A 24,861-nucleotide genomic window follows, 5' to 3' on the forward strand; every position below is an offset into this window, starting at 1 on the left:
CACATTGTCTCTAAATTATAATATCTTTGTATTATCTGTGCAATAAAGAATATATAAATATATAATCATGCTTATCAATACAAATGTTTGTGCCGTGCGAACCAGCAGCATTGTGCCAAAACTGCTAGATCGTCACCAGCACCGTCACAAGCAGATAAAAGAACAATGACAATCTGTGTATAATAATTTCTATAAAACAGCAACAAAACAATATATGAAAAGTAAGTATAATATACGCATAAGCCACCATCACATAAATTGTTGTCATCTGACTATGAGAATCGAAGGAGTCGCCAGTATAAAATAAGTAAACAGTATCATATTGAATGTAAAAAATAATCTTTTTTTATTTACTGTGTATTTACAAATATTTCATATTGTTACTAATATTGTTTATTGTTGGAGATGTAGTTACTAATTAGGTTCTTCATTTATAATGAGTAAATAAATATTCAGCATCGATACTTAATCAATGCTTATGTAACGACTAGAGCTTACCTACTTACATTTGAATAAATATTTAGACCAAGGTGTCTTTCATAAATTACGTCTATAAAGTTTGGTACTATGTGTACGAGGGGTGGGAGGGATCATTTCGTAGTCATATTTTAAAATCTAAATGAACAAATATTTTAAATGGATATCCATCTATTTTTACAGTTATCGATTTTTGTTTAATTTAATCGTTTATAATTGTAAAACTGTAAAATAAATGATATGTCACACCAAGAGGGAGGAGTAATCACCAAGAACGAGGACAAGAGGAGTCAAAAATCATGAATACTTATGACGTAATGTATGAATAGCACCTAGGTGCTTAAGAAAATATATATAGTTATAAATAGGTACACAGCATTTTTTTACTAGTTGTGTATAGTAATAAACCAATTCTGTTATTACTTAATAATTACTAAATAATTAAGAAAATTGTTATGAGATACAAAGTCTTTGTCTATTGATGAATTTTAAGATTATATTAATTGGTAAAAAGATCGAAAGAACAAATTGAAAATATATGTCTGCATAATTCGTTGTACCTACCGATAATTATAAAATACCTACATAAACCATTCGTCATTTAACTCACCTACTTATCTTTACATTTATTCACTCTAAATTAATTTAACAATAATAATATAATTCATTATTAAACTGGCAGTGTTAAGTAGTTTACAAACTTAATTTCAATGTATATACATTTGCAATAAAGTAACGTATAACACTTATGATATACCTAACTATCGTATTTTTTATCAAAACATAATATTTATTTTTTATGTTTTTTAACTAAAAAATATTGCCGTAGCAATTAGAAAAGTTCGATCGAAGTACGTACTTATATATTTTGAAATCTTGTTCACGGTTTCCTCTTTTGAATATATCTTTTTCGACCTGTGTAGGTTCGGAAGCGTCCTCGCGTTGGGTATCTCGGTCGTTTATATATAGCGTTTGGTATCGATCCCACCGAGGCTGGCCGTACGTACGTCGGATTCAATGATGTATGTGTCTTTCTCATGCAAACTGCGCATCTGTATAAAAGAAAACATTAAGGTGATGTTAAAGGTTCCGACCAAATATTGTAAATTACAATTCCATACATTTGATAATCCTCTATATCTCTTGCAAGTAGTCGCTGGGAGTTGATTTTCAGTAATAGATAGGATTATTTGTATCATTACTAACAATGTGCATAATTACTATTAATGTTGCTACTTATCCCCCCTCCTGTTATGTTTATTAAGAAATGTATCTCCCGAGTTAGTTTATGAAAATATTAAAATTTAAAACATAATTTAATACCTAAGACGTAGGTATCTACTATCTGTATGTTTGGCTTTTCGACCAAATTTATACAAAATCCCCAAAATTCCGGTCCAATAAAAAAAAAATAAAAAGAACATCATTAATGTTGTCCAGTATTTATACTTTTTATAGTTTTAATTTATAAAACAATTTTAAATCCAGTATCACTGGCTCCTGCCACCAGTGTGCATATTATTTTATACTGTTATATGTGATCCGAATTTATCAGCACGCTATCGTCCTTTATAGACAAACGACAGCGTACCTAATCAGTCACTGAATCAGCCACTATCCATAAAATAACCGTAAGAAAGATACATACAAATACATAACAAAAATTACGTAATTACCCTAGTAAAATATTACGTTATTACTTGATCAATTATACTTGCCTACTGATTTTAGAAACCTGATTGGTTTTTAATGTTTGTTGTTCGGGCTTTGTAAACATTCTATTGTCATCGATAGTTGAGAGCCAAAATGAAATGGCAGTAGAAAAGTAGTTGCATCGCCCTAGTCCATTGCATTCAATGAAGGGCCTCGTACGGAAATCCCTTAAACAAGATCCGGGCGACGCCAAGTTTTGTCCAGCTGCATCTGAACCGGCCATATGCTGTAAAAATTACATATATTCTTCTGTTGCTTAATCAACACTAACGAATTGTCTTGAATTAATAGAAATGTCTTAAATTAAACAACCTATGCATATTAAACAATAATGATACCAAATAAAGTTGCAGCAATAGGTGTCTAGTATATAATGCTATTAAAAATATTTGCAAATTTTATCTACAGTATTATGATCTATAATATATAAAGCTGCATTACGGTGACTCACTTATACTATAAAATTGTAAGATCGTCATGAGATGGGAACTGAGTTTGTGTGTTAAGCTTGTACATAGAAAGAACTGGAAGAATTGGAATGAAATTTTAACAGATTATGTAAAATATGTGTCATATAAGCTAGAAAAAGATGAAAAAATAAACCCCTTTTATTTCACTTTTAGACGAGATGTGTAGCGAACACCTTGCTAAATTTCACATCATTTTAAAATTTTATAATCATACATTTATGACATATTACTTTTTGTACCATTCTATTATATATACCTGTCGCATTGTCTTTCTTTCATGGATTTTACCTGGTGGTACCTCAATAGTTCGATAGTTCAATACCACTCACTCACAGGTACATAACTCCGCTTCAAGATGATAGATCTATCTTTAATGTGTGTGGACAGGCCGATACATAATGTCGCAGTTTGTAACGAAAGAGAGCTGGTTTTTTTTAGTGGATGATAATGGAATGGTGCACCCGCCTGCGCTAACGATTTACGCTGGCGGGGCACCAGTGGAGGATGATAAGATGAACATGAAGTCAGATCAGTTAGCCCATCGTGACAAATTCACCGGGAATGTATCACGATGGTTTCCAGGGGGACCCGCGTGGAGGTTGATCTGACATGGTACATTGCTAGCAATGGGATCATTAGTCCACATTACTAACAATCCCCTTCCCCCTAAGGGATCTGGGTTAGAGAGCCGGGATGTTTAAGAATTCAAGATGGCTTTAACAGGACCATTTGGGATGTACAGGGGGATGGATTTGAATCGTTATATATCGTTATATACATATGTTATACACCTGACAATAGGCCAAACAACCCAATAAAAAAAGAGAAAAATAGTTAAAAATCTATAGTAACTTCTTTAGTTTAGTACACACAACCTACTTAAGTAAAGTTATTTTGACCTAAGGCAAAGAGTGTGGGTTTGGTCCAGTTCATATCGGATATCAGACATAATAAATAGATAGGTACATACGTCGATACATAGTAAACGTACAAACCTGTGACAATTTCAACATAATTCTACAACAACATTCATTACAGGCTTTTCCAAGTTGACTAAAAAATTATGAAGATATGCGTGATGGTAGAGTTATTGTCTGGTACATCCAAGTTATAAGCAGCGGCATAGTCAAGGATGGGGATGAGAGGAGAGTGAAAAAAGTTCATATGTCCACTAATTTCGTTAATGTGAGTCGGCCAATGTAAGATCTAGGATTTACACTTATTATTTATATTATGATTACATTTAATTATATGTAATATAGGTATTTTATCAATACTTTACACTTTTTACTGCGTCTTACCATAAGGAAACTGTATCCCATCCATAATTGGTCCCAACCATTAGGACAGTTTGGTATCTCCGTACTTTGACTGTGTATGGCAATAGCTCGTGTTGGCGTTTCACAAACTTGACAACTGAAATATTTATTGTACATACAAGAAGGTGCATAGGAAGGTATCTAAAACTTACAAAAAATTTAAACAATCTAAGATGTATACATTATCTATGGGGTAAACTATTTGAAATTATAAGTATCTTAAGAATATACAAGAGTAAACCGTTAGCATTCCGTTTATTTTTTATTATGTTTTAGATGTTTATAAAAGTTTAATACTAATACTATAATAATCGACCTGGGTTCCAAGTAAAACTCATATAGCTATGGAACATATGAAGCTTGCATTGTTGATGCATTATCTTTTCGGTCACCGTAAAATCTGAAGCATCGAACTAAATTATTCAGATTAAAGTAATTAAGTAGTATAATTTCAAAGTTTTTGGATGCTTCATATTTTGTAATTTTTGTAATAACATAAATTTATTCTTACCGAGATATGTACATCCCGACGTCTCTAGCTTGTATAGGAGTCATAGACATTGGCATAGGTTCATTAGTTGATAACCAAAAACTGTAATCTTCTCTTTGAGCAAATTCACATTTATCCATAAATTGAACTCTATTACAAAACATATAAGGCATTGTTGAAAATTTTCGCAGACAGCTTCCGGGAGCGCCTGTAAAATTATATACGTTGCGAAAAACACTACATCCTCTTTATATAGATAGAGAGATTTTGTACAAGCAGTAAAATTTGGCAGTAAAATTATGTACTAAGTAGGTACTGTAGTTTATGATCAACATATCATAAGAGTTGTCAAGACCCGAATATTTGCAAATGTTCATAGTCTCTTAATACATATGGATAACTAGCCGTTCACTAACAAAACTATTTACTCAATTGCTAACCTCGAAAAATAAATATAATAAATTTAAGATGACGTAAATCTATATTGTATATTGTATATTGTAGGTATATCGTCACTTCGCGTGCCCATCCGCGTAAACGCAGTCTGTAAATACCGCGTAACAGCAAAACGCGCAAAATTGAGATATCGTGCCAGCCGATTCAAAAGGTCTATTGCCTTGTATTAGACCTCACCTGATTTGAATTATCCAATTAGAAAGGCCAGTTGTGCTATCGAAATAATACCACGGAATAGTAGGAGGCCAGAATTTGGAAACAAATGGGCGTATTTACTTCGGTCCTATTTTATTTTTCCCTTAAGGGTAACATTTTTACAAACTTTCAATGTAATATTTATTAATATTTAATCAAAAGTCTAAGAAACAAGTTTCAAGTTTTTAGCTTTTAAAATAACGATAATTCAATACAACCCTTCATCTCCCCTTTCAATTTTTGTTTTGCTATTTTTAAAGATAGAAGCTTAAAACTTACTTTTTATGCTCTGTCTGTCCCCTTATTTTTGTTATTTCAAGTTTTTTATTATTGTATAAATATTTTTCTTTTCTTTATCAGGTATGTAGATATGTATCTTCTACCTCTGCATAATATTTAAGTCATAATAAATAGTTATTTTGTCTTAGATCATTATTTTGATCTCTTCTATAAGTATGAACACTGAATATCTTTATTTAAAATTATGAATATGTAACATCCTTTTGTAAACAGATTTCGATAATAAATACATTATATTTTTGTTAGTCTGTTTGTTCCGGCTAATCTCTGAAATGGTTGTATCGATTTTGACGGGATTTTTTTTTGGCAGAAAGCTGATATAATAAGGAGTCACCTAGCCTACTTTTATTTTATAAAAATAAAGTTAAATTCCACACGGACGAAGTCTTCAATGAAACTCTACAGATTTTGTAATTTGTTAAAACAAAACCACTTAAGTGACTTTACACAATATCTAAGTCAACTATAAGTAAATTTACATTATTTACCAATAAAGGTAGCTTTAAAGAAGTAAGTTCAGTCGGTAATAAGAATTGAAATCGCTGAGATATTAAGTTTTTCCTTCCTCCTGTAAAATGATCAAAAAGCAAGTGCCTACACGGTCTTTATAAATTGCTCTTACGCGGATTTGCACGCGCAGCGATGATATCTGCTGTCACGATGGATTCAAATATTCTGAGTGAAAAATCGACATTTCGTTAAGGCGCTTCTTTCCTACTGGAGAGATAATTTCCCTGGGGAAGTATCAGTTTTTAAGCTATTGCATAGTTATCAGTTACATAAAAAAATGCGCACGCTGTGCTGTAGATACTAATATACTACAAAATATTTTTAATTATGGCAAGTTATAGTAGTAATATCTACGAGCGTGATGATGTCTGCGAGTGGGACTCGGCAAAAACAACGTGCGCATATTGTTTATGTAATTGGAAAGGCAACTGACAGCCAATTTGAAGCTAAGTGGTAAAGTATTCTTACAGCTTCGCGGACATCACGTCATCGCATAACGTCCGTAACTAATGGTACACTCGTGTGTTAACATTCCGTAGTACAAAGGTGTTATGCCTGGGTACCCTGTAATTTTGGTGTTTTGTCTTACCCTTCAAACGAAACACATCTCGCAAAGCAAGCTGCTTGGCAGTTGAAATAGATGGGACAGTGAAACGTAGACGATTTTGTACAAAGTGTAACAAACGGTACCTTATGTTGCTATACAGAACGAGGAGGGTGGCACTTTTTTTAGGTTATTTTCTGAGAAACAATATCATAATTCTAATTTGACTACTTATTCTTCTAAAAAATATAAGAATTAAGATATATTACCTAAATCTTGTCCATGTGCTTTGGCATTGGCGACAATATGTATAAGCGAGAAACCATCCCACAGAGCAGAAGTGCCATCTGGGCATTGGGGAATCATTTCCGTCTGAGAATGAACTGTAAAAAAGAAACCTCTGGATTTAGGATGAGGTCGTAGGGCAGGACTACCAGGTGGCCCGCTATCACCACGTTGCCCTTGAAAGCCTTTTAAACCTACCACACCTTTTCTGCCTTCATACCCTTCCAAACCAGTAGATCCGATAGGACCAGGTAAACCGGGATTACCTCGTTCTCCTTTGCTGCCGTTAATGCCGTTTCGTCCAGGATTGCCTGGGATTCCAGAAGTGCCTTGAAAACCTATAGATCCAATATCCCCCGGATCCCCCCGAGGGCCTGGTGGTGGAATTAGGATCTCACCTAGATCTCCCTTTCTACCCTTGATGCCAGACATTCCAGAAATTCCTTCTATGCCTTCATCGCCTGGGAATCCTTTTAGACCAGTTAATCCAGTTGGTCCTCTATAACCATTAACACCAAAATCACCCGTTTCTCCATTATCACCGATAAAACCTTGGGCACCTTTTTCTCCGAATTGACCTTGTTCGCCTTTACGACTTATAGCTAATCCTTGTTCACCTGTATCACCTCTACTGCCTTTTAATCCTGGGGTACCTTGGAGACCCGGCATGCCGACACGTCCAGGTAAACCTTTTTTGCCAGGATTTCCTCTTACACCTTTAATTCCCTTCTGTCCCTCAAACGATAATCCTGGGTGTCCTCGTTTACCCTTAGGTCCATCAATACCAAATTCACCAGGAGCACCCTTTTGCCCCATAGGCCCTGCCCATCCGGGTAGACCGTCAACTCCTGGTTCACCAGGTTTACAAATATCACATATTAATTGATTTAAGCCAGAAATTCCTGGAAGTCCCTGGTCGCCTTTTGGTCCCTTTATTCCTTGTAGCCCCATATCACCATCCAATCCTTTTTTACCAATGTCCCCACGCTCTCCCTTTAGACCTTTTATTTCAGAAAATCCTGGTTCCCAGTATCTCCTTGAAATCCAGGTGCTCCATAATATCCAATATTACCCATATCACCTTTAGTTGCTTCGAAAGAATAACTAAATCCTATATCGCCTGGCATTCCTTTTGGACCACTATCCCCTCTTTTCGCCCCTCAAACCATCAGGGCCTACATCTCCTGGGAGACCAGGCATACCCATGTATCCTGGTTCACCATACATACCCACTTCACCTTTTATACCAACAGATCCAGGTAATCCTTCTTTACCTTTTTCACCTCTAAACCCAGGTAATCCTGTTTTTCCTATTAATCCTATAGAACCTATATATCCTATTTCACCATTGTCACCCTTCTCTCCAAAGTAACCAGCATCTCCTCTTTTTCCTTTTATTCCCTTAAGACCTTTGCTTCCTATATAACCGGGATTTCCTTTTTCACCTTTATCCCCTGGAACGCCTCTTCTCCGTACTCCAGGATTTCCCATAGCTCCTTTTGATCCAGGTATACCATGACGTCCTGGAATACCTTGTAAACCTATTTTTCCGTCGTCTCCCTTTTCGCCTTTTAATCCTTGAAGAGAATCTTCACCTCGAGGACCTTTTTGGCCTGGTAAACCCCTTTCACCCATAGATCCATTATTACCAGGGTGACCATGTAAACCAGGTTCGCCTGTAACTCCAATATCTCCACGCTGTCCTTTGACTCCACGACGTCCTATCACACCAGTAAAACCTGGATCTCCATCATCACCACGACGGCCTGAATCACCAATATCACCTGAATCTCCACTGATCCCCGGTGTACCAAAATTACCTGGAAACCCTTTCCAACCATCCATTCCTTGGTCTCCCGTTCGACCTCGAAGTCCGTTGCGACCAGATTCACCTTTCAACCCTTTAGGTCCCTCATCGCCTTTGTAGCCATGAGATCCATCTGGACCCGGATCTCCAAATGGTCCGTTATTTCCTGGAGCTCCTTTGAGTCCTGGAAGCCCAGGAGGACCTTGTTGTACATTACCAGGAAATCCTTTGCGTCCCTAAAGAATAATAATAAGAATAATTTGATTAGCCAAATTAGGCATTAAACAAACATTTTAAGAATTCTGAAATCGATCAACGCCGTAGAATATAATACACGTAGTAATAACAAGCCTTAATCAATCATGCTGAGCCCCAAACTAAACAGAGCTGGCATAATAGCTGCCTTTACACGAAACATTTTTTCACGATCATTCAGTGTGAGAGATAGCATTTTATGTGAGATGTTACAATGTTTAAAAAATATCCCTGATAAGTATATTTATAAATTGAACGCTGAAGATCGAAATCGACTAACATTAAAATAATAAATACAGTTGACAACCAATAATAACTGAGTTCGTTCTGTAGTATTACCACTGCATACTACTGCATGCCACGAACTCGGAACGAACGGCTCTTGTTTTCTGCTAGAAGGTTAAGACTGACGTATACAATTCACACGTACTGTCGAAAATTGGCTTGTAAGTACAACGTATAATGTTTAATTTTATTAAAACTTCTAATGCATTATTTATTTATAGGTTTTGTATGGTTGTAAGGTTAAATATATGCACAAACTCGATCCACAACTTACAATTAATTATAAAAAAAATCCCACCAACTTACTCTTTGGTACTCAATATACCAATGTCCATTACTTTCGTAGAACTTTCAAATACTCGTATATGTAAGTACGAGAAATATTTTTGCCAAGTTCAAAATAAAGAATTCTACAAAATTTGTTCAGAGATTACTGAAATAATGCAAGTGACCATTTCAAAACGTCATGTCACTTCACCCCTACTAAATAACGGAAATACATGTAAATATTTTCTTTTATATATCCATACAAAATAAATATGTATATACATATCTATTTAATTACATATGTAACTAATTATAATATATCAAAATTAATAAATCAGATAACGATAAATACAAATATTATTATTCTGCTATACTACACCAGAAGTCGTTATTCGTTAAATTCAAGTTCAATAAAACGTAAAATAATACTTACCGGTGGACCTTCGGGTCCTTCTTGACCGTCATCACCGGGTGGACCTACTTCACCTTTTGCACCAATACTACCCTCACGTCCAGACATTCCTGGGTATCCTGGTTCACCTTGATCTCCGTGATTACCAGGACTTCCATCAATACCCATTTCACCTGCTAGGTAAGCGTGACCAGCATCTCCACGTAATCCTTTTCTCCCTTTTGGACCATTGTCCCCAGAAGGACCCCTCTGGCCTGGCCGACCAGGATTTCCATAGGGTCCTATTTCACCCTTTACTCCATACATTCCTTTATACCCTTTTTCGCCCGGTATAGATATGCCAGTGTTCCCCATTTTTCCTTTGGCTCCAGGTTGCCCATCTAAACCTCTAAGTCCTTTTCCACCTTTTCTACCGGGGAATCCTGTAACAGAATAATAGTTTCAATTGATGACAAATTACAAAAATATTGTAAGGTGTTATTGGAATTCTGATTTAAACTATAAATCATTTATACTCGTATATCCACTTTAATTGAGGCATAGATAGCAGTAAATTATGTAGAATAATGTAATAAGCATCCTATATTCTTTTGTGACAAAAAATGTGAAATTTTTATGAATTTTTCTTAGTTAACGTTGAGTTAACTATGTTTATCGTTAAAAATAATGTTAGCTTTTGCAACACCACAATAACAAGAAGAACAAGGAATACATTTTGATTTTAACGATGGCTACCCCCACCTAGATAGCCTAACGCTTTGTTCTGTTCTCTTGTGTGACCAATATTATCACAGGCAAGTTCATTAATCATTCATCGTCGCAAAACGCCGTATCAAGTAGAGATGATATTGAACTCAAAATAAAATTGAGAGTAAAAAATTGTGTCTAGCTATTTTGTTTGAAGATGTGTGACCCACAAAACGAAAATGGACGGACGGTTTCAAAATCTCGGCATACCTAAATTATACTACATCAAGTCTAAGTACTGATACTACTTACTTGTGATCGAATAGGAAAAAATAGTACAAGTAAAGTATTCAGAAACAGTTATTCTAATTGTTTATATTTACCTTGCTGTCCTGGTGGTCCTGGGTAACCCATATCGCCTTTATCGTATAATAAATTCGCAGAAGAATCACCCAGTTCTCCTTGTATACCCGGATCGCCGGTATCGCCGGCCTCGCCTCTATAAAACATGAATAAGAATTTACTAAAAGGCTATGTTTTGGAAATTTTAATTGTATTTGACAAATTTACATCAACATGTAAATCAGTACAAATTACACAAGTATTTTCAACACAATGTAATTGAATCATATGTTGATATTAAGTAAGCTATGTCAGTGAACAAATTAAACTTTATTTTTGTCCCTATTTGGAGAAGTTGCAATTTTATTGTAATAATGTTATTATTGCAATAAAATTAAAATTAAATTAAAACTTCTCCAAATCAAAAAAATTATTATTTAATACACCTAATAACTATTTTCATTGAAAGTAGTAAGAATCATAAGTAGGAACCATTATAAAGAAAATAAATTTTTGAGTTGTTTACAATCACAACTTACATGGCAACAGTCCGGAGGGACAAGATGACGCTGGAACATATATCTAACAAGTGAAACGACACCTGACCATTGAAAAATCAGTGGAGGCAAGCCAAGTGCGGTAATACAAACCGCTAAAAGTCCGAAAAAGAAAAATTCCCTGGGACGGTAGATCTGTGTGCTGATCGATAATAACGACAACCCAGGCGCGAACTGAGATTTGAGATGCCCCACGTGCAGGAAAAATGACAATAGACGAACTTGAAAACATTTAAAAACACATTGTCTTCGGTCGACCCTTACCCGAATCAAAGCAAAAACTAAATAGCCAAGTATGTACGTAGATACTCTACAGGACCTAATATAACTATATAGATAAAACTGAGCACTACCCACCACTAATTACTTACTAATTATTACATAAACTGTGCAAAAAAAATCCAATAAACATGTTAAAATAAAATAATGGGTCTATAAAAATAATTTCCATAATGTTACTAAGTTTGGTATTTACCTGTATTTGATTTTTTTTCCTAAATCTATACATATTATACATAGAAAACACCTAGACCAATACAAACAAAAATACTCATGAATTCAAGTGTCTGTACAGTGCGAGTAGGTAATCGAATCCGCGACCATCGGAAGTAAGGCGGTGTGTAAGATCACTGAAGCTGTCAAATTTGATAGCATTTAAGCATTACCTACTTATAGCGCTTATAAACTACATATAGTAACAAATTTGCTTTAATGTTTTCAAACTCTTTCATAGATGGTTCTGTTTTCATTTATATAAATGTCTATTTTTCATTTTCCAAAAATAAGCCCTTACTATATATTATTTTTATAAAGAATAATTAAAAGAAGATGTGATAATTAAAGTAAACCTAAGAAGAAAACAATATTATCCTACTACACACTATTGAACCTGTCGTACCAGTAAAGAAATGAATTGATTGGTCGAATAATCGATAACCTTCTATATATCTCATATAAATCGGTTCAGTTGTTTTAGTATCAAACCGTAACAAACAGACACACAGAGTTATATCCGCATTTATACTATTAGTAAGGATATTTTTATTTGTGGAACAATTTGCAATGTATAATTCTTTCTCGGCTACGGCTTAGCAAGGTTATGTACTTCGCTGGTATAAGTTCTGTTAAAAATTAAAATGCATGTTTTTGAATGAAGTAATGTATTTAAATTTATACCTACATATTTATTACAGTCTCAGCAAAAGAAACAATATTCTATTCGAAAGGGCTACTTTACCTTTGGCTTTTACACAGGCCTTTAACCTTATTTAATCTGTTTGGTTACGAATCTGTGGACTTACGCACTGTTTTCAACAATGCACTGTTACAGACTATCTTGATATACTTTGCCTGAAGTTTTCACTCCTTTTTCACAAGAATGTAGTTTTGTGACTCCTTGATAAGACATGCCCCACCAAACCATTACTGACGCAGCATGATGACCATGTTGTACCTACCATTCCGACCACTTGAGTAACTTCTTTAGAACTGTGAGCGTACACTTTATCATTTTGTTTATTGTAGTGTTCTTCAATTGAGAAATTTTTTTCATCAGTAAAGAGGATATTTCTGTGCCTTACCCTCTTTAATTAATTAAAGATTGATTTGAGCCATGTCCTGTATATCGACGATAAGGATTTGTTTTATAATACGCAACGGAATCCTAGCAGGAATCTTCATTTCTCGCCATAAGATTTTTTGCTTCCTAATGAGGTCCTAACGAATTCTGGTTTTACAGCAATAATAGACTGTAGTTCTAACAGCACGCGGTCGGCACGATCTTTTTGGTCTTCGACAGACGTAGTGTTGTTGTATCTATTCATAGTATATATGAACATACGGCTGATACTAAGCTTTTTGAAGTGTCTGGATTATGACTGACGGTTCCATACCTACCCACTTTGTGTGCAGGCGATCACTGCAATTATTTTCTTTAACACCCCATTCCATATTGAAATTTGATGTGAAATGTCGCAAAATTGAAATAAGTTTTTTAAAAGAATATACGTGTTTTAAGTTAAAAATAATTAAAAAGTTGTAAAAAGAAAAGTTTTTATGTAACAGTATTTATGGCCAGACTAGTAATATGCATGGTCATCTATTCCCTCATTACTTCTTAGTGTTCTTGGTCGTATTGTATTTATAGTAACATCTATCTATTTATGTAAATGATTTTCTAAAAAGATTAAAGCAGACGTATGTTGTTTGCGATGATTTCTCACTTCTACCGTGTAACAATATCTTATAAATCTCTCTACAAAGATTTTATTAGGTACGGAGTAAAGCAGCTGATATAAATGTAATATTCAAATTAAATCAAAAATAATTTATTTATGAAGGACATTTTAGCCGCTTATGAACGTACACATTTTTGTACCATTGTTTGTTTCCTACCGTTCAGTTCAGTATACAGATTCAATTGAGAAAAAAGTGGCACGAAACTCAACTGAATTTCTTTCTTTTTAATGACGGTTATTTACACTGTGTACGTATGTGGGTTGTATTCACTCAAAATCCTAAATAATTTTGAACAACATTTATTTAAAAAAGAAACACGCAGGTTTCTATCTCGTTCTTTTTGTGAAGTGACTGTTTTCCGAATGAGCAGTAGAATAAAAAATAATATTATATGACTATCAAAAAGTGCTTAGGTATATATAAAGTTTATTTGACTATTCTGTTCTATATCAAGTAATAAACAAATTCTCTGCCCTTTACCAGTCATATTACCAGCACGGAACTACGCATGAATCCTGGCACAGATTCAAGTAAGTGTTGTTGTTACTGTTATTAAGTACTCTTATTTTTATGCATATGATTGAGTAATAGGTTCATTTAGTTATTAGATTCTTACTTTCGTCCAGGCACTCCTTTTTGACCAGTAAGGAATGCATATGGTATATGAGCATCTGCACCAGGTCTACCAGGGATTCCATCTCGGCCTTTTAGTCCATCATATCCTTGTCGACCAGGCAGGCCATCATAACCCATCAAGCCTTTGTAGCCCTTTAGTCCAGCTTCACCTCGATCACCCGGTAAACCTCCGTTACCGGGTAGACCCTGGTCACCCGCAAAACCTGTAATTTAAATTATACTACAGATTAATACATTTATTATATTTTTATGGGTTATGTATGTATTACATGACAGGGTCCGAAGTAATGACGTCTGAGCACACCAGACATGACAACGCATGAAGGGAATTCAATACCCACTGATTTCATCTACTTTTTCGCTTGAATCATTTTCATAAATTACTGCCAAACTCTTGGTACTATTTACATACTATAAACTTAAAATGTAAAGAACGATTATTTAAAAGAGCAACACACAAGTTTCCTGCTCGTTATTCTTGTGATGAGACAGCTTTCCAAATGAGCGGTAGATTAAGAAAGATAACAGTGACTATTCAAAAGTGCTAAAATTTTGTTTATTTGAATAATTTTTCCATTCTATTCTACTATCCGGAACCATGATTTACATACACATAAATAACCTTGATCTCATATTGTACCATGTACCGTACCATGATTTCACATTTATTATTTTTAAGGTACAAAAAATGGCACTTAGAGACAATCTAACCGAAGTTGAAGTTTCTGACTAACTATAAATGTTATCTATTTTACATATATTTTTAACTAGCTGTACCCGCGACTTCGTCCGCGTAAAATAGTGACCTTAACCAAATAATAAAATATATGTATTAATAATCTAACCCAATAAAAAAGTTTCATCGTTCTAGCTCCAAAAATGAAAATTTCACATATGGCTGAGTCCTGTGAAGGTAGGTACTAATATTTTCTCAACAGCCTAAAAAATAAGTTTCAAGCTTCTAGCTTTAAAAATGTCAATACTTGCATACCATATTTCACCTTTTGACCCTTACAACCCATTTTCGTTAATTATATTTAATCAATACGCAAAAAATAAGATTCAAGCTTCAACCTTTAAAAATGACGATACTTCTATATAACCTCCTCTTTCAATCTCTTATAACCCTTTTTCGGATTAAAAAGTAACCTATGTCCTTTCTCAGGATCTAGATTTTAAACTTCATTTAAATCAGTACAGTAATTTTGGCATTTAAGTGAGACAGACAGACAGAGTTACTTTCACTATCGTAATATTAGTAAGGTATTTATTAAACTGACCAACTGACAAAAAAGCGAATGAAAAAAGTTTCATCGTTCTAGCTTCAAATATGACGAATTTCCATAAAAACTATTATCTGCTATTTTACTTTACCCCTTGAATGGTGACATTTTTACAAATTTAAATGTCATATTTATTTATATTTAATGTATAGTCTAAAAATTTCTTTAACTTCTTTTGTAAATTGGTGGTCCAGTTGGCCAATAACATAATAAAAATTTGTTAAATCAAAATAATAGATGTGATATTCTAAATTGCAAACATCCCTCTACTTGCGCAAACCATACTTTGACTCTACTGGCCAGAAGGGAGAAACGCGTATTCCGACCCTGAATAGCTCGGATGGAACGGTAGATGTTGTTTCTTCCAAGGAAATGTTGTTCATATGTATAGACAACTTCATTCTTAATATTATATGTTGTTTTAATCTTCAAAAATATTAATAATATGTGATTACGATCTTGTCCAAGAGCAGGGTCATCAGTTATAGCCCGTACCAGGATTATATTTATGTATTTATAAAATAATATTGCAGAGCAAACGATTATACATTTAAATTCATAAGGAGACAACGGATTGACAATAATCAGTTGCTCGCGCAACTTCGCATGCGCGCTGCTTATACAAATGACATATATGTTTATTTATGTCGCATATCTAGTACAATATTGGTGTAATTCAGAAATTAAAAATTTTTAAAGTTAGACTTAATACCACAGTTATAAAGTAGACTTTCCAAAATTTCTAATTTTTTAGTTAAGCCAGTATTATACTATGTGTGTATTAAACCGCATAAAGATAACCTTGTATTTCCATTTTCAACCCCTTACAACCCTTTTTTCGCATTAAAAAGTAGCCTATGTCCTTCCTCGGCGTATAGACTATTTGCGTACCAAATTTCATTTAAATCGGTTCAGTAGTTTTGGCGTGAAAGCGAGACAGACAGACAGACAGACAGAGTTACTTTCGCATTTATAATATTAGTAAGGAAGTAAGGATTATGTCTACCGGCTTCATTACATAGTATAAAACAAAGTCGCTGCCGCTGTCTGTCCCTATGTATGCTTAAATCTTTAAAACTACGCAACGGATTATGAAGCCGGTTTTTTTAATAGTTAGAGGAAGGTTTATATATATATATATATATATATATATATATATATATATATATATATATAATGTAGGTAATAATAAATGTTGCTGTGTTGTATTGTACTATTAGTTGCGATACCAGACATACCCATATCTCCCGGCGCTCCCTTATCTTTATATATCTGTGAAAGCGGTGGCATTTTAAGCTTCCCATCCCTTCCTTTTGCTCCTTCTGGTCCTGTTTCACCTTGTAATCCTTTTATTCCCTTTACTCCTTTATATCCTGGTGTTCCGGCTGTTCCAGCGAGGCCTTTATATCCCCGGGGTCCCGGTAAACCAATATAACCAGGGTATCCCTTTTGCCCTATAACTCCATCTTCACCTTTAACACCTTTCGCCCCAGGTAATCCTAAAAATAATTTTCTTTAATAATAAGAATATCTAAAAAATGTTAGTCTAGTAGTTAGGATCACAATATGCTTATTCTAGTTCGGATTTGAAATAAGTACTTATATAATATCGCAAACTAAAAAACAAAAACACACGCACGCACACATACACAGTATCTAATAAATAAATAATCGGCATGTTTACCTAATTATCTACTATTTTACGAATTATAAATTGAAACATCACCTAACGATTGGAAACTGTATTGAAGAATTATTTATTGCTAAATAACATGATTTTAGATTACAGTAAAACAGAAATTGAAACATAGCGGGTTGTAGAAAATCGGTAGCGCCATCTGGCTTAAAAAATAAATTAATTCCGACAATCATAATAAAAGAACAGTTAATTTAAGATTTTTCTTATATAAGTTTTGTATGGTATTTTGCATGCCGAGTTCGCCTTTAAATAATTTTACATTTAGATCGCAACCTACATGTAAATAAATAAATGATATAATTGTTACAATTGTTGGTGCTCCTAAATAAATAATTAAATACCGGCTTTAATTTTTTGAAATCAGACTTTAAACTCTGGAGAGGTTTTTCCAAAGTTTATAATTTTTGAATTAATCCAGTATTGTACATACTAGGGGTGCGATATGACAGAAGATATCGATGTTAGTACATTTACAACTAAGCACGTATTTCTTACTTAGTTGTAAATGTACTAGTTATTTTATATATATACCGTTATATAGAAACCCGTCATTTTTAAAATAAGAAGTATGAAATTTTATATACTAGCTTCTGCACTATACTATATTTTGCACAGTACGATCCCTATATACAGCTAAACTCATGTTTTAGAATAGAATATCGTTTAAGCAACTCAATTAAATGTTCAATGGTGTCAATGTTCATGGTGTGATCCTAGTCTATAGAAAACAAACATTCTCCCACCGATGCGCAGCGTAAATTTCAAGAACATCGCAAATTATACAGGTTTAATGAGTATCCTAGTTTTCGGATGCCTAAGAACTGAGTTCACAAAAGTCGAGAAGACTGGTTTGGATAAATAACGATCAGGCCAACCAAGGACGTCACGGTCATAAGAAGATATCGACGTCAGTTTGTGAAAATCCTACCCAGTCTATTCGTAAGTATTCCAGAGCGTTAAACATACGAAAATCAACGTTACAGTGGATTTCAAAATAAGATAACAAATTTCACCCATATAAAATCTGATGAGTTGCCGTTTCTGGAGTAGCAGAAACCCACAACGCAAATATCAAAGGCATACATACTACACACATACATACATACTTACATAGTCCTAAATTCACAGTTTAGGCGGCTATGTTATCGTATGGCATCATAGACCCATACTTTTTGAAAACGAACATGGTTATGCAGTTACTGTCTCTTCGGACCAGTATGTGCCTATGATCAAGGATTTTTTATACCAGAGTAGCTGAATTTTCCAGGCTCCATTCTCGGACTTGGTTTCAACAGGAGGCAGTTGCGCTGCCCATAGCTCTAACACCGCTATGCCCATCATCCATTAACTTTTCCCTAACAAAGTGATATCTGGAAAAGGAGAAATTCCTTGGCTACCACAAAGTTCGGATTTGAGTCCAATCGACTTTTTCTTATGGGGTTATCTTAAGGATAAAGTCTAAACAAAACAAACCCGCGGTCAATTGATGAACTTAAAGAAAATATCCGACGAGAAATGTCCAGCATTACAGAGCTTACTTGCCGAGCCGTGATGGAAAATTTTAGGGACCGTTTAGAACGAAAATTGTAGTTAAGTATGCCAAGAACGAAATGGAGCACATTTGGATGAAATAATTTGTATAAAATAATTGCCCTTTTGTGTAGAATATATAGCACGCATTAAAAAAAAAAAAAATCTAACTGTACATAGTTTTATTTTTATAAAAATGTTTTCATTTCAAAAGTCTTCGGGGACATCTTTTATATAGGAATATATAAATTATTCTATTAGTAAGTATAGCCGGGGCGAACGGCTAATAATGTTATAGAAATGATTAAAATTATTATATATATATAGAATATAAAATATTAATTTGTTTGAAATCTGAATCATTAATATTTTTTATTTCATTCAGATTTCAAACAAATTAATATTTTATTAGAAAAACATAAAAGAAAAAATATATGTATATGTATATAAAATATAAGACTTAAAAAACAGCATCTTTTAAAAAATACTAGGGGTCGAATGCTCGAATTCGCCCATAATCTATACTTATAATAAATGTGTAGAGAGGTCAATTCTGTAGATGAAATATATTTCCAAAATAACTATCAGGGGGTGATTAATGATCGATACTGATGCCAAAAATGCAATCAGTAAAATATTTGTCTGTCTGTCCGTATGTTCGTTATAGAAACAAAAACTACTTGACGGATTTTAACGAAACTTGGTACAATTATTCTTCATACTCTTGGGCAGGTTATAGTATACTTTTCATCACGTTACGATCAATAGAAGCAGAGCAGTGAAGGAAAATGTTAGGAGAACACATCAAAACCACAGAACTGTGAGGAAGGACATGGGCTACTTATTTTACAAAAAACGACGGAAACACAGACGAAGTCGCAGGCAACAGCTAGTACAAAATATAAGAAGATTTTTGAACCAGTAATAACAATTAAACAAAAGTGTATATATGCGTGTGTGTCTCTATTTTTACTGATTAATGTATGTAACATTAATCCACTACCCTGTTATGCATAATTTAAAAAATATATTAGCATTCTGCACTCCTTCTGTATATAAACTACAAATGCGCGAAATTTTGTACCTCTTCATAGGTGCAAAATTCCGTTAAAAGCGGTACAAAGTTTTTGTTCCACGTAATAACATACAGATTACCTGATGGACAGTATGGGCAGTCATCGCCGCGGGATCCCTTAACTCCATCGAAGCCAGGGATACCAGGTTCTCCGGGATAACCGATAATTCCAGGTGATCCTGGTCTACCAGGATCTCCCTGTGGACCTGTAATATTCACTCCTATTCCTGGAATTCCAGGTAAACCCATCAATCCTTGACTACCACGTTCACCATGTATTCCACGAAAACCGTTGTTACCGCGTTCACCTTCATCTCCCTTTGGACCATGTACGTTATAACCTGGCAAACCTCTTGCACCTATCTTACCCCGAGGTCCAGGGTAACCTGTAGGACCACGTAGTCCAGGTTCTCCTTTGTACCCATCATTCCCTGGTTCACCTTTTGGTGAAATACCAGGTTTTCCTATTTTTCCTGGCATGCCTGTTATTCCAGGTGATCCAGGTGCCCCTACAATGCCTGGAGGTCCAACAGTTCCATCATAACCGGGTGTTCCTTTTTCCCCTATTGGTCCTTGAGGTCCCTGTGGTCCTACAGCTCCTATTATTGGCTCAACATATATTGTTGGATCATATTTTCCCGGAGCTCCTGGAAATCCTTGAGGTCCTGGATTGCCTGAATATCCATCCGGACCAGGTCTCCCTGGAATACCATCATCACCGTCCAGACCAGCATAACCTGGGGCTCCTTTAGCTCCTTTTGGTCCTGGGGGACCATATTGACCTCTGTGGCCAGGTTTTCCTCTAGGTCCTTGCTCGCCTTGATCTCCTTTAATGCCGTCTATTCCATCATAACCAGGTGCACCCTTATAGAAAGAAAATGCTATGTTAATTTTTACCTATATGATTATAGTACGTTACATAAAAACTACAATCGTACCAAAAATTTAGCCTAAACTAATTGGAGAATATTCAAACACACATAATATGAATGAAGATACCACTACATAATGAAGATACCGCAAATTTGAACTATATAAAGCTAGCGTTAGAACTTTTTATTTTACAATGTATAAAGCTAGCCAGCCAGCCCATTTGCGCTATTTTACATAAAGTAAAACATTACGTAAAATGGCGCAAATTGGCTGGCTAACCTCGTATGTCATATATTTTGGCTATTTTGTTAGTTAGAGTAGCATGTATAACTAAACATTGTGCACAACAATTAAAACTTCATAAAGAGATAATAATAAATAATTGCAACAGTGGAGAGAAATCTTTCTTATTAGATGAAGACGACGATTCTTAATACATTAATTGACGTACCGGTTGACCAAATGAGCCCTGTCTTCCCTTATCACCTTTATCACCTCCGTCACCCTTGTAACCCATTGCCCCCTTCCCTCCTTTTGTAAATAAAGTCGAATTATTAATAACTGGTAAAATAATTTCGGTTTTTCTACCCGGTTCGCCTGGTAGTCCACGCTCTCCTTTTTGTCCCGGCGATCCAATATTATCATCGCCAATGTCTCCTTCATACCCCGCTTCGCCTCGATACCCTATTATACCCTAAAATATAAAATAAGTATTATATATATTACTGTATATAATCAGCGACCTCTACATTTTCCTATATCGACATTTGTTAATGTACTATGTATATAATTAATATTTGCATGGGTGCATTACAAAATTTTGAATTTCTCGGTTTGTTGTATACTATATATGTAAACCTTCATTTTGAATCACTCTATCTGTTGTTGAAAGCTGCATTAAATTCCGTTGAGTAATTTAAAGGATATTATTTTAAGTAGTAAAGACAATACATAAAATTAAGCTATTTTCATGTATTATATATATAATCACAAATAGTGTAGTTAATATACTGAGACTGTCACATATATTGAGATTTCAAGTAATGGTCTAATGTATGCCATAAGAAATATATGTACATATCCTTATCAATTATTTCATAATGACAATTTTTATAGATTACATAAATATGTAGGTATATTTGTTAATCGTACATTGGTTGGCTGCCTATATCCTGGGTTAGAATTCTGTTAAATATTATACACATAAATTATTTTATCTCACATATTTCTTATCCATAACCATCAAGCATAAGTAAAAAGAATATTACACAAAGAATAAATAAAACATAGGTTGGATATCATATGTACCAATCTTTCGAAACTAAAATGAGATTGTTTGCTACAACTAGTTAGTTAATATATATAATATACTCCCATCTTATATTTAATTATTTTACTGTTAAACGAAAAGATATTTTCTTTCCTGTCCAAATAAAACTTACATGACTGAACATGAAATTTATTTTCTGGAAACATTGTTAAAATATTTTTATTACTTTTTTCAATTATTCTATCCAATATGTTTAGCTATAGAATGGTATGCAAACATTTTTTTAACAGTTATCGATTATTTATAGTTTAAATATTAAGATGTTAATAAAATGAAAGTTAAATGTCATGATGTAGCAGCGTTTTGCATTAATAAATCATTGATAATCATTGATATCGTAAAAAAATTGTCCATCAGCCATTTCATTAATTTAAATATATTCAATTGTTTTATATTATTATTAGTTTTGTTGAAGTGTTCAGTGTCGTGAGGTCACTAGATATGATTTTATTATTATCAGGGGCTGATAGAATAATAAAGGTATATTCATTATTGTATCAGATACTAATAAAAAATATACATAAATGAAAGGATCCTAATTTTAAAATTTTTAAGAAAAGGTTTAATACTATGTTTCCTACACCACAAAAAACTCGTATGTATTAAAAAATTTATACTATGGCGCAAATATATTTTTTTATTTATATCCTTATCATTGTTTCCACAATGATAAGGATATAAATAAATAGTTATAAGTACCAGAACAGACGTAGTGGTAAGGGTAAGGTCATGATTATGTAAAGTACTTAACCTACTCTTGGTGCTGTGGTGTAGAAGAAGAAATTATTACCATATCACCATCTTCACCTCGTTCTCCACTGTATCCTCTATAGCCAATCTGTCCTCTACGTCCAGATTCTCCATAGCGACCGGGTGTTCCTGGTTGACCAGCCACTCCATTGGAATTGGATCCTCCATCACCTGGGAATCCTTTAAACCCTTTATCTCCGTATGAACCAGGTAGTCCTCTTTTACCAGGCCTACCGACTGGTCCCGGTGGACCCATCACACCATCAATACCACTGCAGCCATCTAAACCCATGGTTCCCGAAATACCTTGTAATCCTTGTGGGCCCTGTAAAAATATTTTACAAAATTGAATGTAAAACGCATTTGTTCATAGCTAAATGATATGATTTTAATGCATATCTACCTGAACGCCAGGAAAACCTCTAGGTCCATAGTGTCCATCTAAACCCTGAAAATAAGTATTTGTTTATTATGGTGAAAGTAAATTAAACTAAAATACGCTTACTGATTCTTTAGATAGGTTGATGCAACTACATATACATATGTTAATGCTTTGTCCTCCGTATTAAATTTAATTGACCGGGATAAAACACAGTAGGACATTTAACTTTTATCTTTAATGCAAATATGGTTTTTATTACCCTCTCTCCTTTATCGCCATAATCTCCAATATCACCCTCACTGCCGATTTCACCTGCTCTGCCCATACGGCCTTCTTGGCCATCATCGCCATATTCCCCAGGTAAACCAGGAAAGCCTGGTGGCCCAGGGTCTCCAGGGTTACCTTTTATGCCTCCGCAGTCGCATACTGTTTCATTGCACACCACCTGAGTATGAAATAATGGACATAAACATAACTAGAACAATAAGAAAACCATTGTACAAAATTATTATGCTTTAGCTTTATTAGGACATTTTTGAAAAAGGAGCACTTATAAGCTAAATTAGCGTTTATTAAATGCACTTGAATAACAAAATTAAGTACTGGCAAAATTTGAACAAAGTCCTTTAAATACTTTTATGTTTTATTATTATAATATTAATAAGAGACGCAATTGCCGGATCTATGTAATAATTAATTTCAATAATTATTACTTATATATTATACAATTGTACTAATAACTTTTGTAATTATTAACTTCAATAATTATTGCTACAATTATATGTGTAGGTATTGTCTGTTTGCGGTGAAACAATAATCTCAACTAAACAATTGGACGGATCTTAATTTATTATGAAAATATAGATTGTTTTGTTCATTGGTGTTTTAATAGCCTATAACAGGTATATATTTTTTTAAAATTAAGAACATTAATATTATGCAAGAGGAACGTGCCTTATCGTCTACTTGTGACATAACTACAGTTGAATAAGTGTAATATCGTTCATTGCCCTACCTCATAATGGAGCATGACTATTTCTATATAATTAGTACCTGAATAAGGTAACTAGAAAGCTCAAACAATATTAGATAATTGAGGAAAATCCTCAAATACTTCGGGTTTACATCATTCGATCATGAGTTCGTGAAAATGGGACTACGTGAAGAGATTAGACTTCCAAACAAACAAAAAAAAATTGGTCCATTATTTATAACAATATGAGAGAACATACACAAAAAATATAGGTAATGAAAATCGACTCTTGTCCTTTTATGAATTCTTATTAAATAATTCGATTTAAAAAAAATACATACTTTAGGTAAGTTTTCATTTCTATTATTAGGTAAATTCATTAATTTCCTCACTTTCTAAAATTGACCTTTAAATATACATAACCCTAATATAAAAATAGCAAATAATTATGAACTGGTTATTATTCTAAATATTAAATAATTATATGTACCTAAATATGTAACCATTAAATACTTATAAAGATCCATCCGTCTCTTTTTTATTACAAAATTATATACAGATAGGTACCTACTCCTGACTCGCGGTATATTTTTACAGTATAATTAATTTTGCAGCTGATATTGTTATGATTACTTTATAAGTATGATGTCAGCATGTGTTGCATCATTATTACACTAATAGATTGTAGGTAACTAAAGAGACCACATGAGTATACCCAAGT

The 24,861-nt window shown here is 33.9% G+C and overlaps 1 protein-coding gene across 1 annotated transcript; it reads right to left on the minus strand.

Annotated features, from left to right (window-relative positions):
- Positions 1-1,326: 1,326 nt before the first annotated feature.
- On the minus strand, positions 1,327-24,142 carry LOC131853575 (collagen alpha-1(IV) chain-like). Its single transcript, XM_059204504.1, has 15 exons — positions 24,122-24,142; positions 23,427-23,612; positions 22,826-23,110; positions 21,157-21,399; positions 19,913-20,696; positions 16,767-17,027; positions 14,226-14,448; positions 10,856-10,971; positions 9,807-10,207; positions 7,901-8,802; positions 6,744-7,810; positions 4,491-4,677; positions 3,962-4,076; positions 2,196-2,416; positions 1,327-1,529 (listed from the first exon to the last, which is right to left on the minus strand). The coding sequence occupies exons 1-15, from the start codon at positions 24,140-24,142 to the stop codon at positions 1,358-1,360; spliced, it is 5,184 nt and encodes a 1,727-aa protein (XP_059060487.1). The 3' UTR covers positions 1,327-1,357.
- Positions 24,143-24,861: the final 719 nt, after the last annotated feature.

The sequence above is a fragment of the Achroia grisella genome, unplaced genomic scaffold, assembly GCF_030625045.1.
Source record: "Achroia grisella isolate CSIRO2021 unplaced genomic scaffold, CSIRO_AGI_Agris_v1 utg903, whole genome shotgun sequence".
In the NCBI taxonomy this organism is placed as follows: domain Eukaryota; kingdom Metazoa; phylum Arthropoda; class Insecta; order Lepidoptera; family Pyralidae; genus Achroia; species Achroia grisella.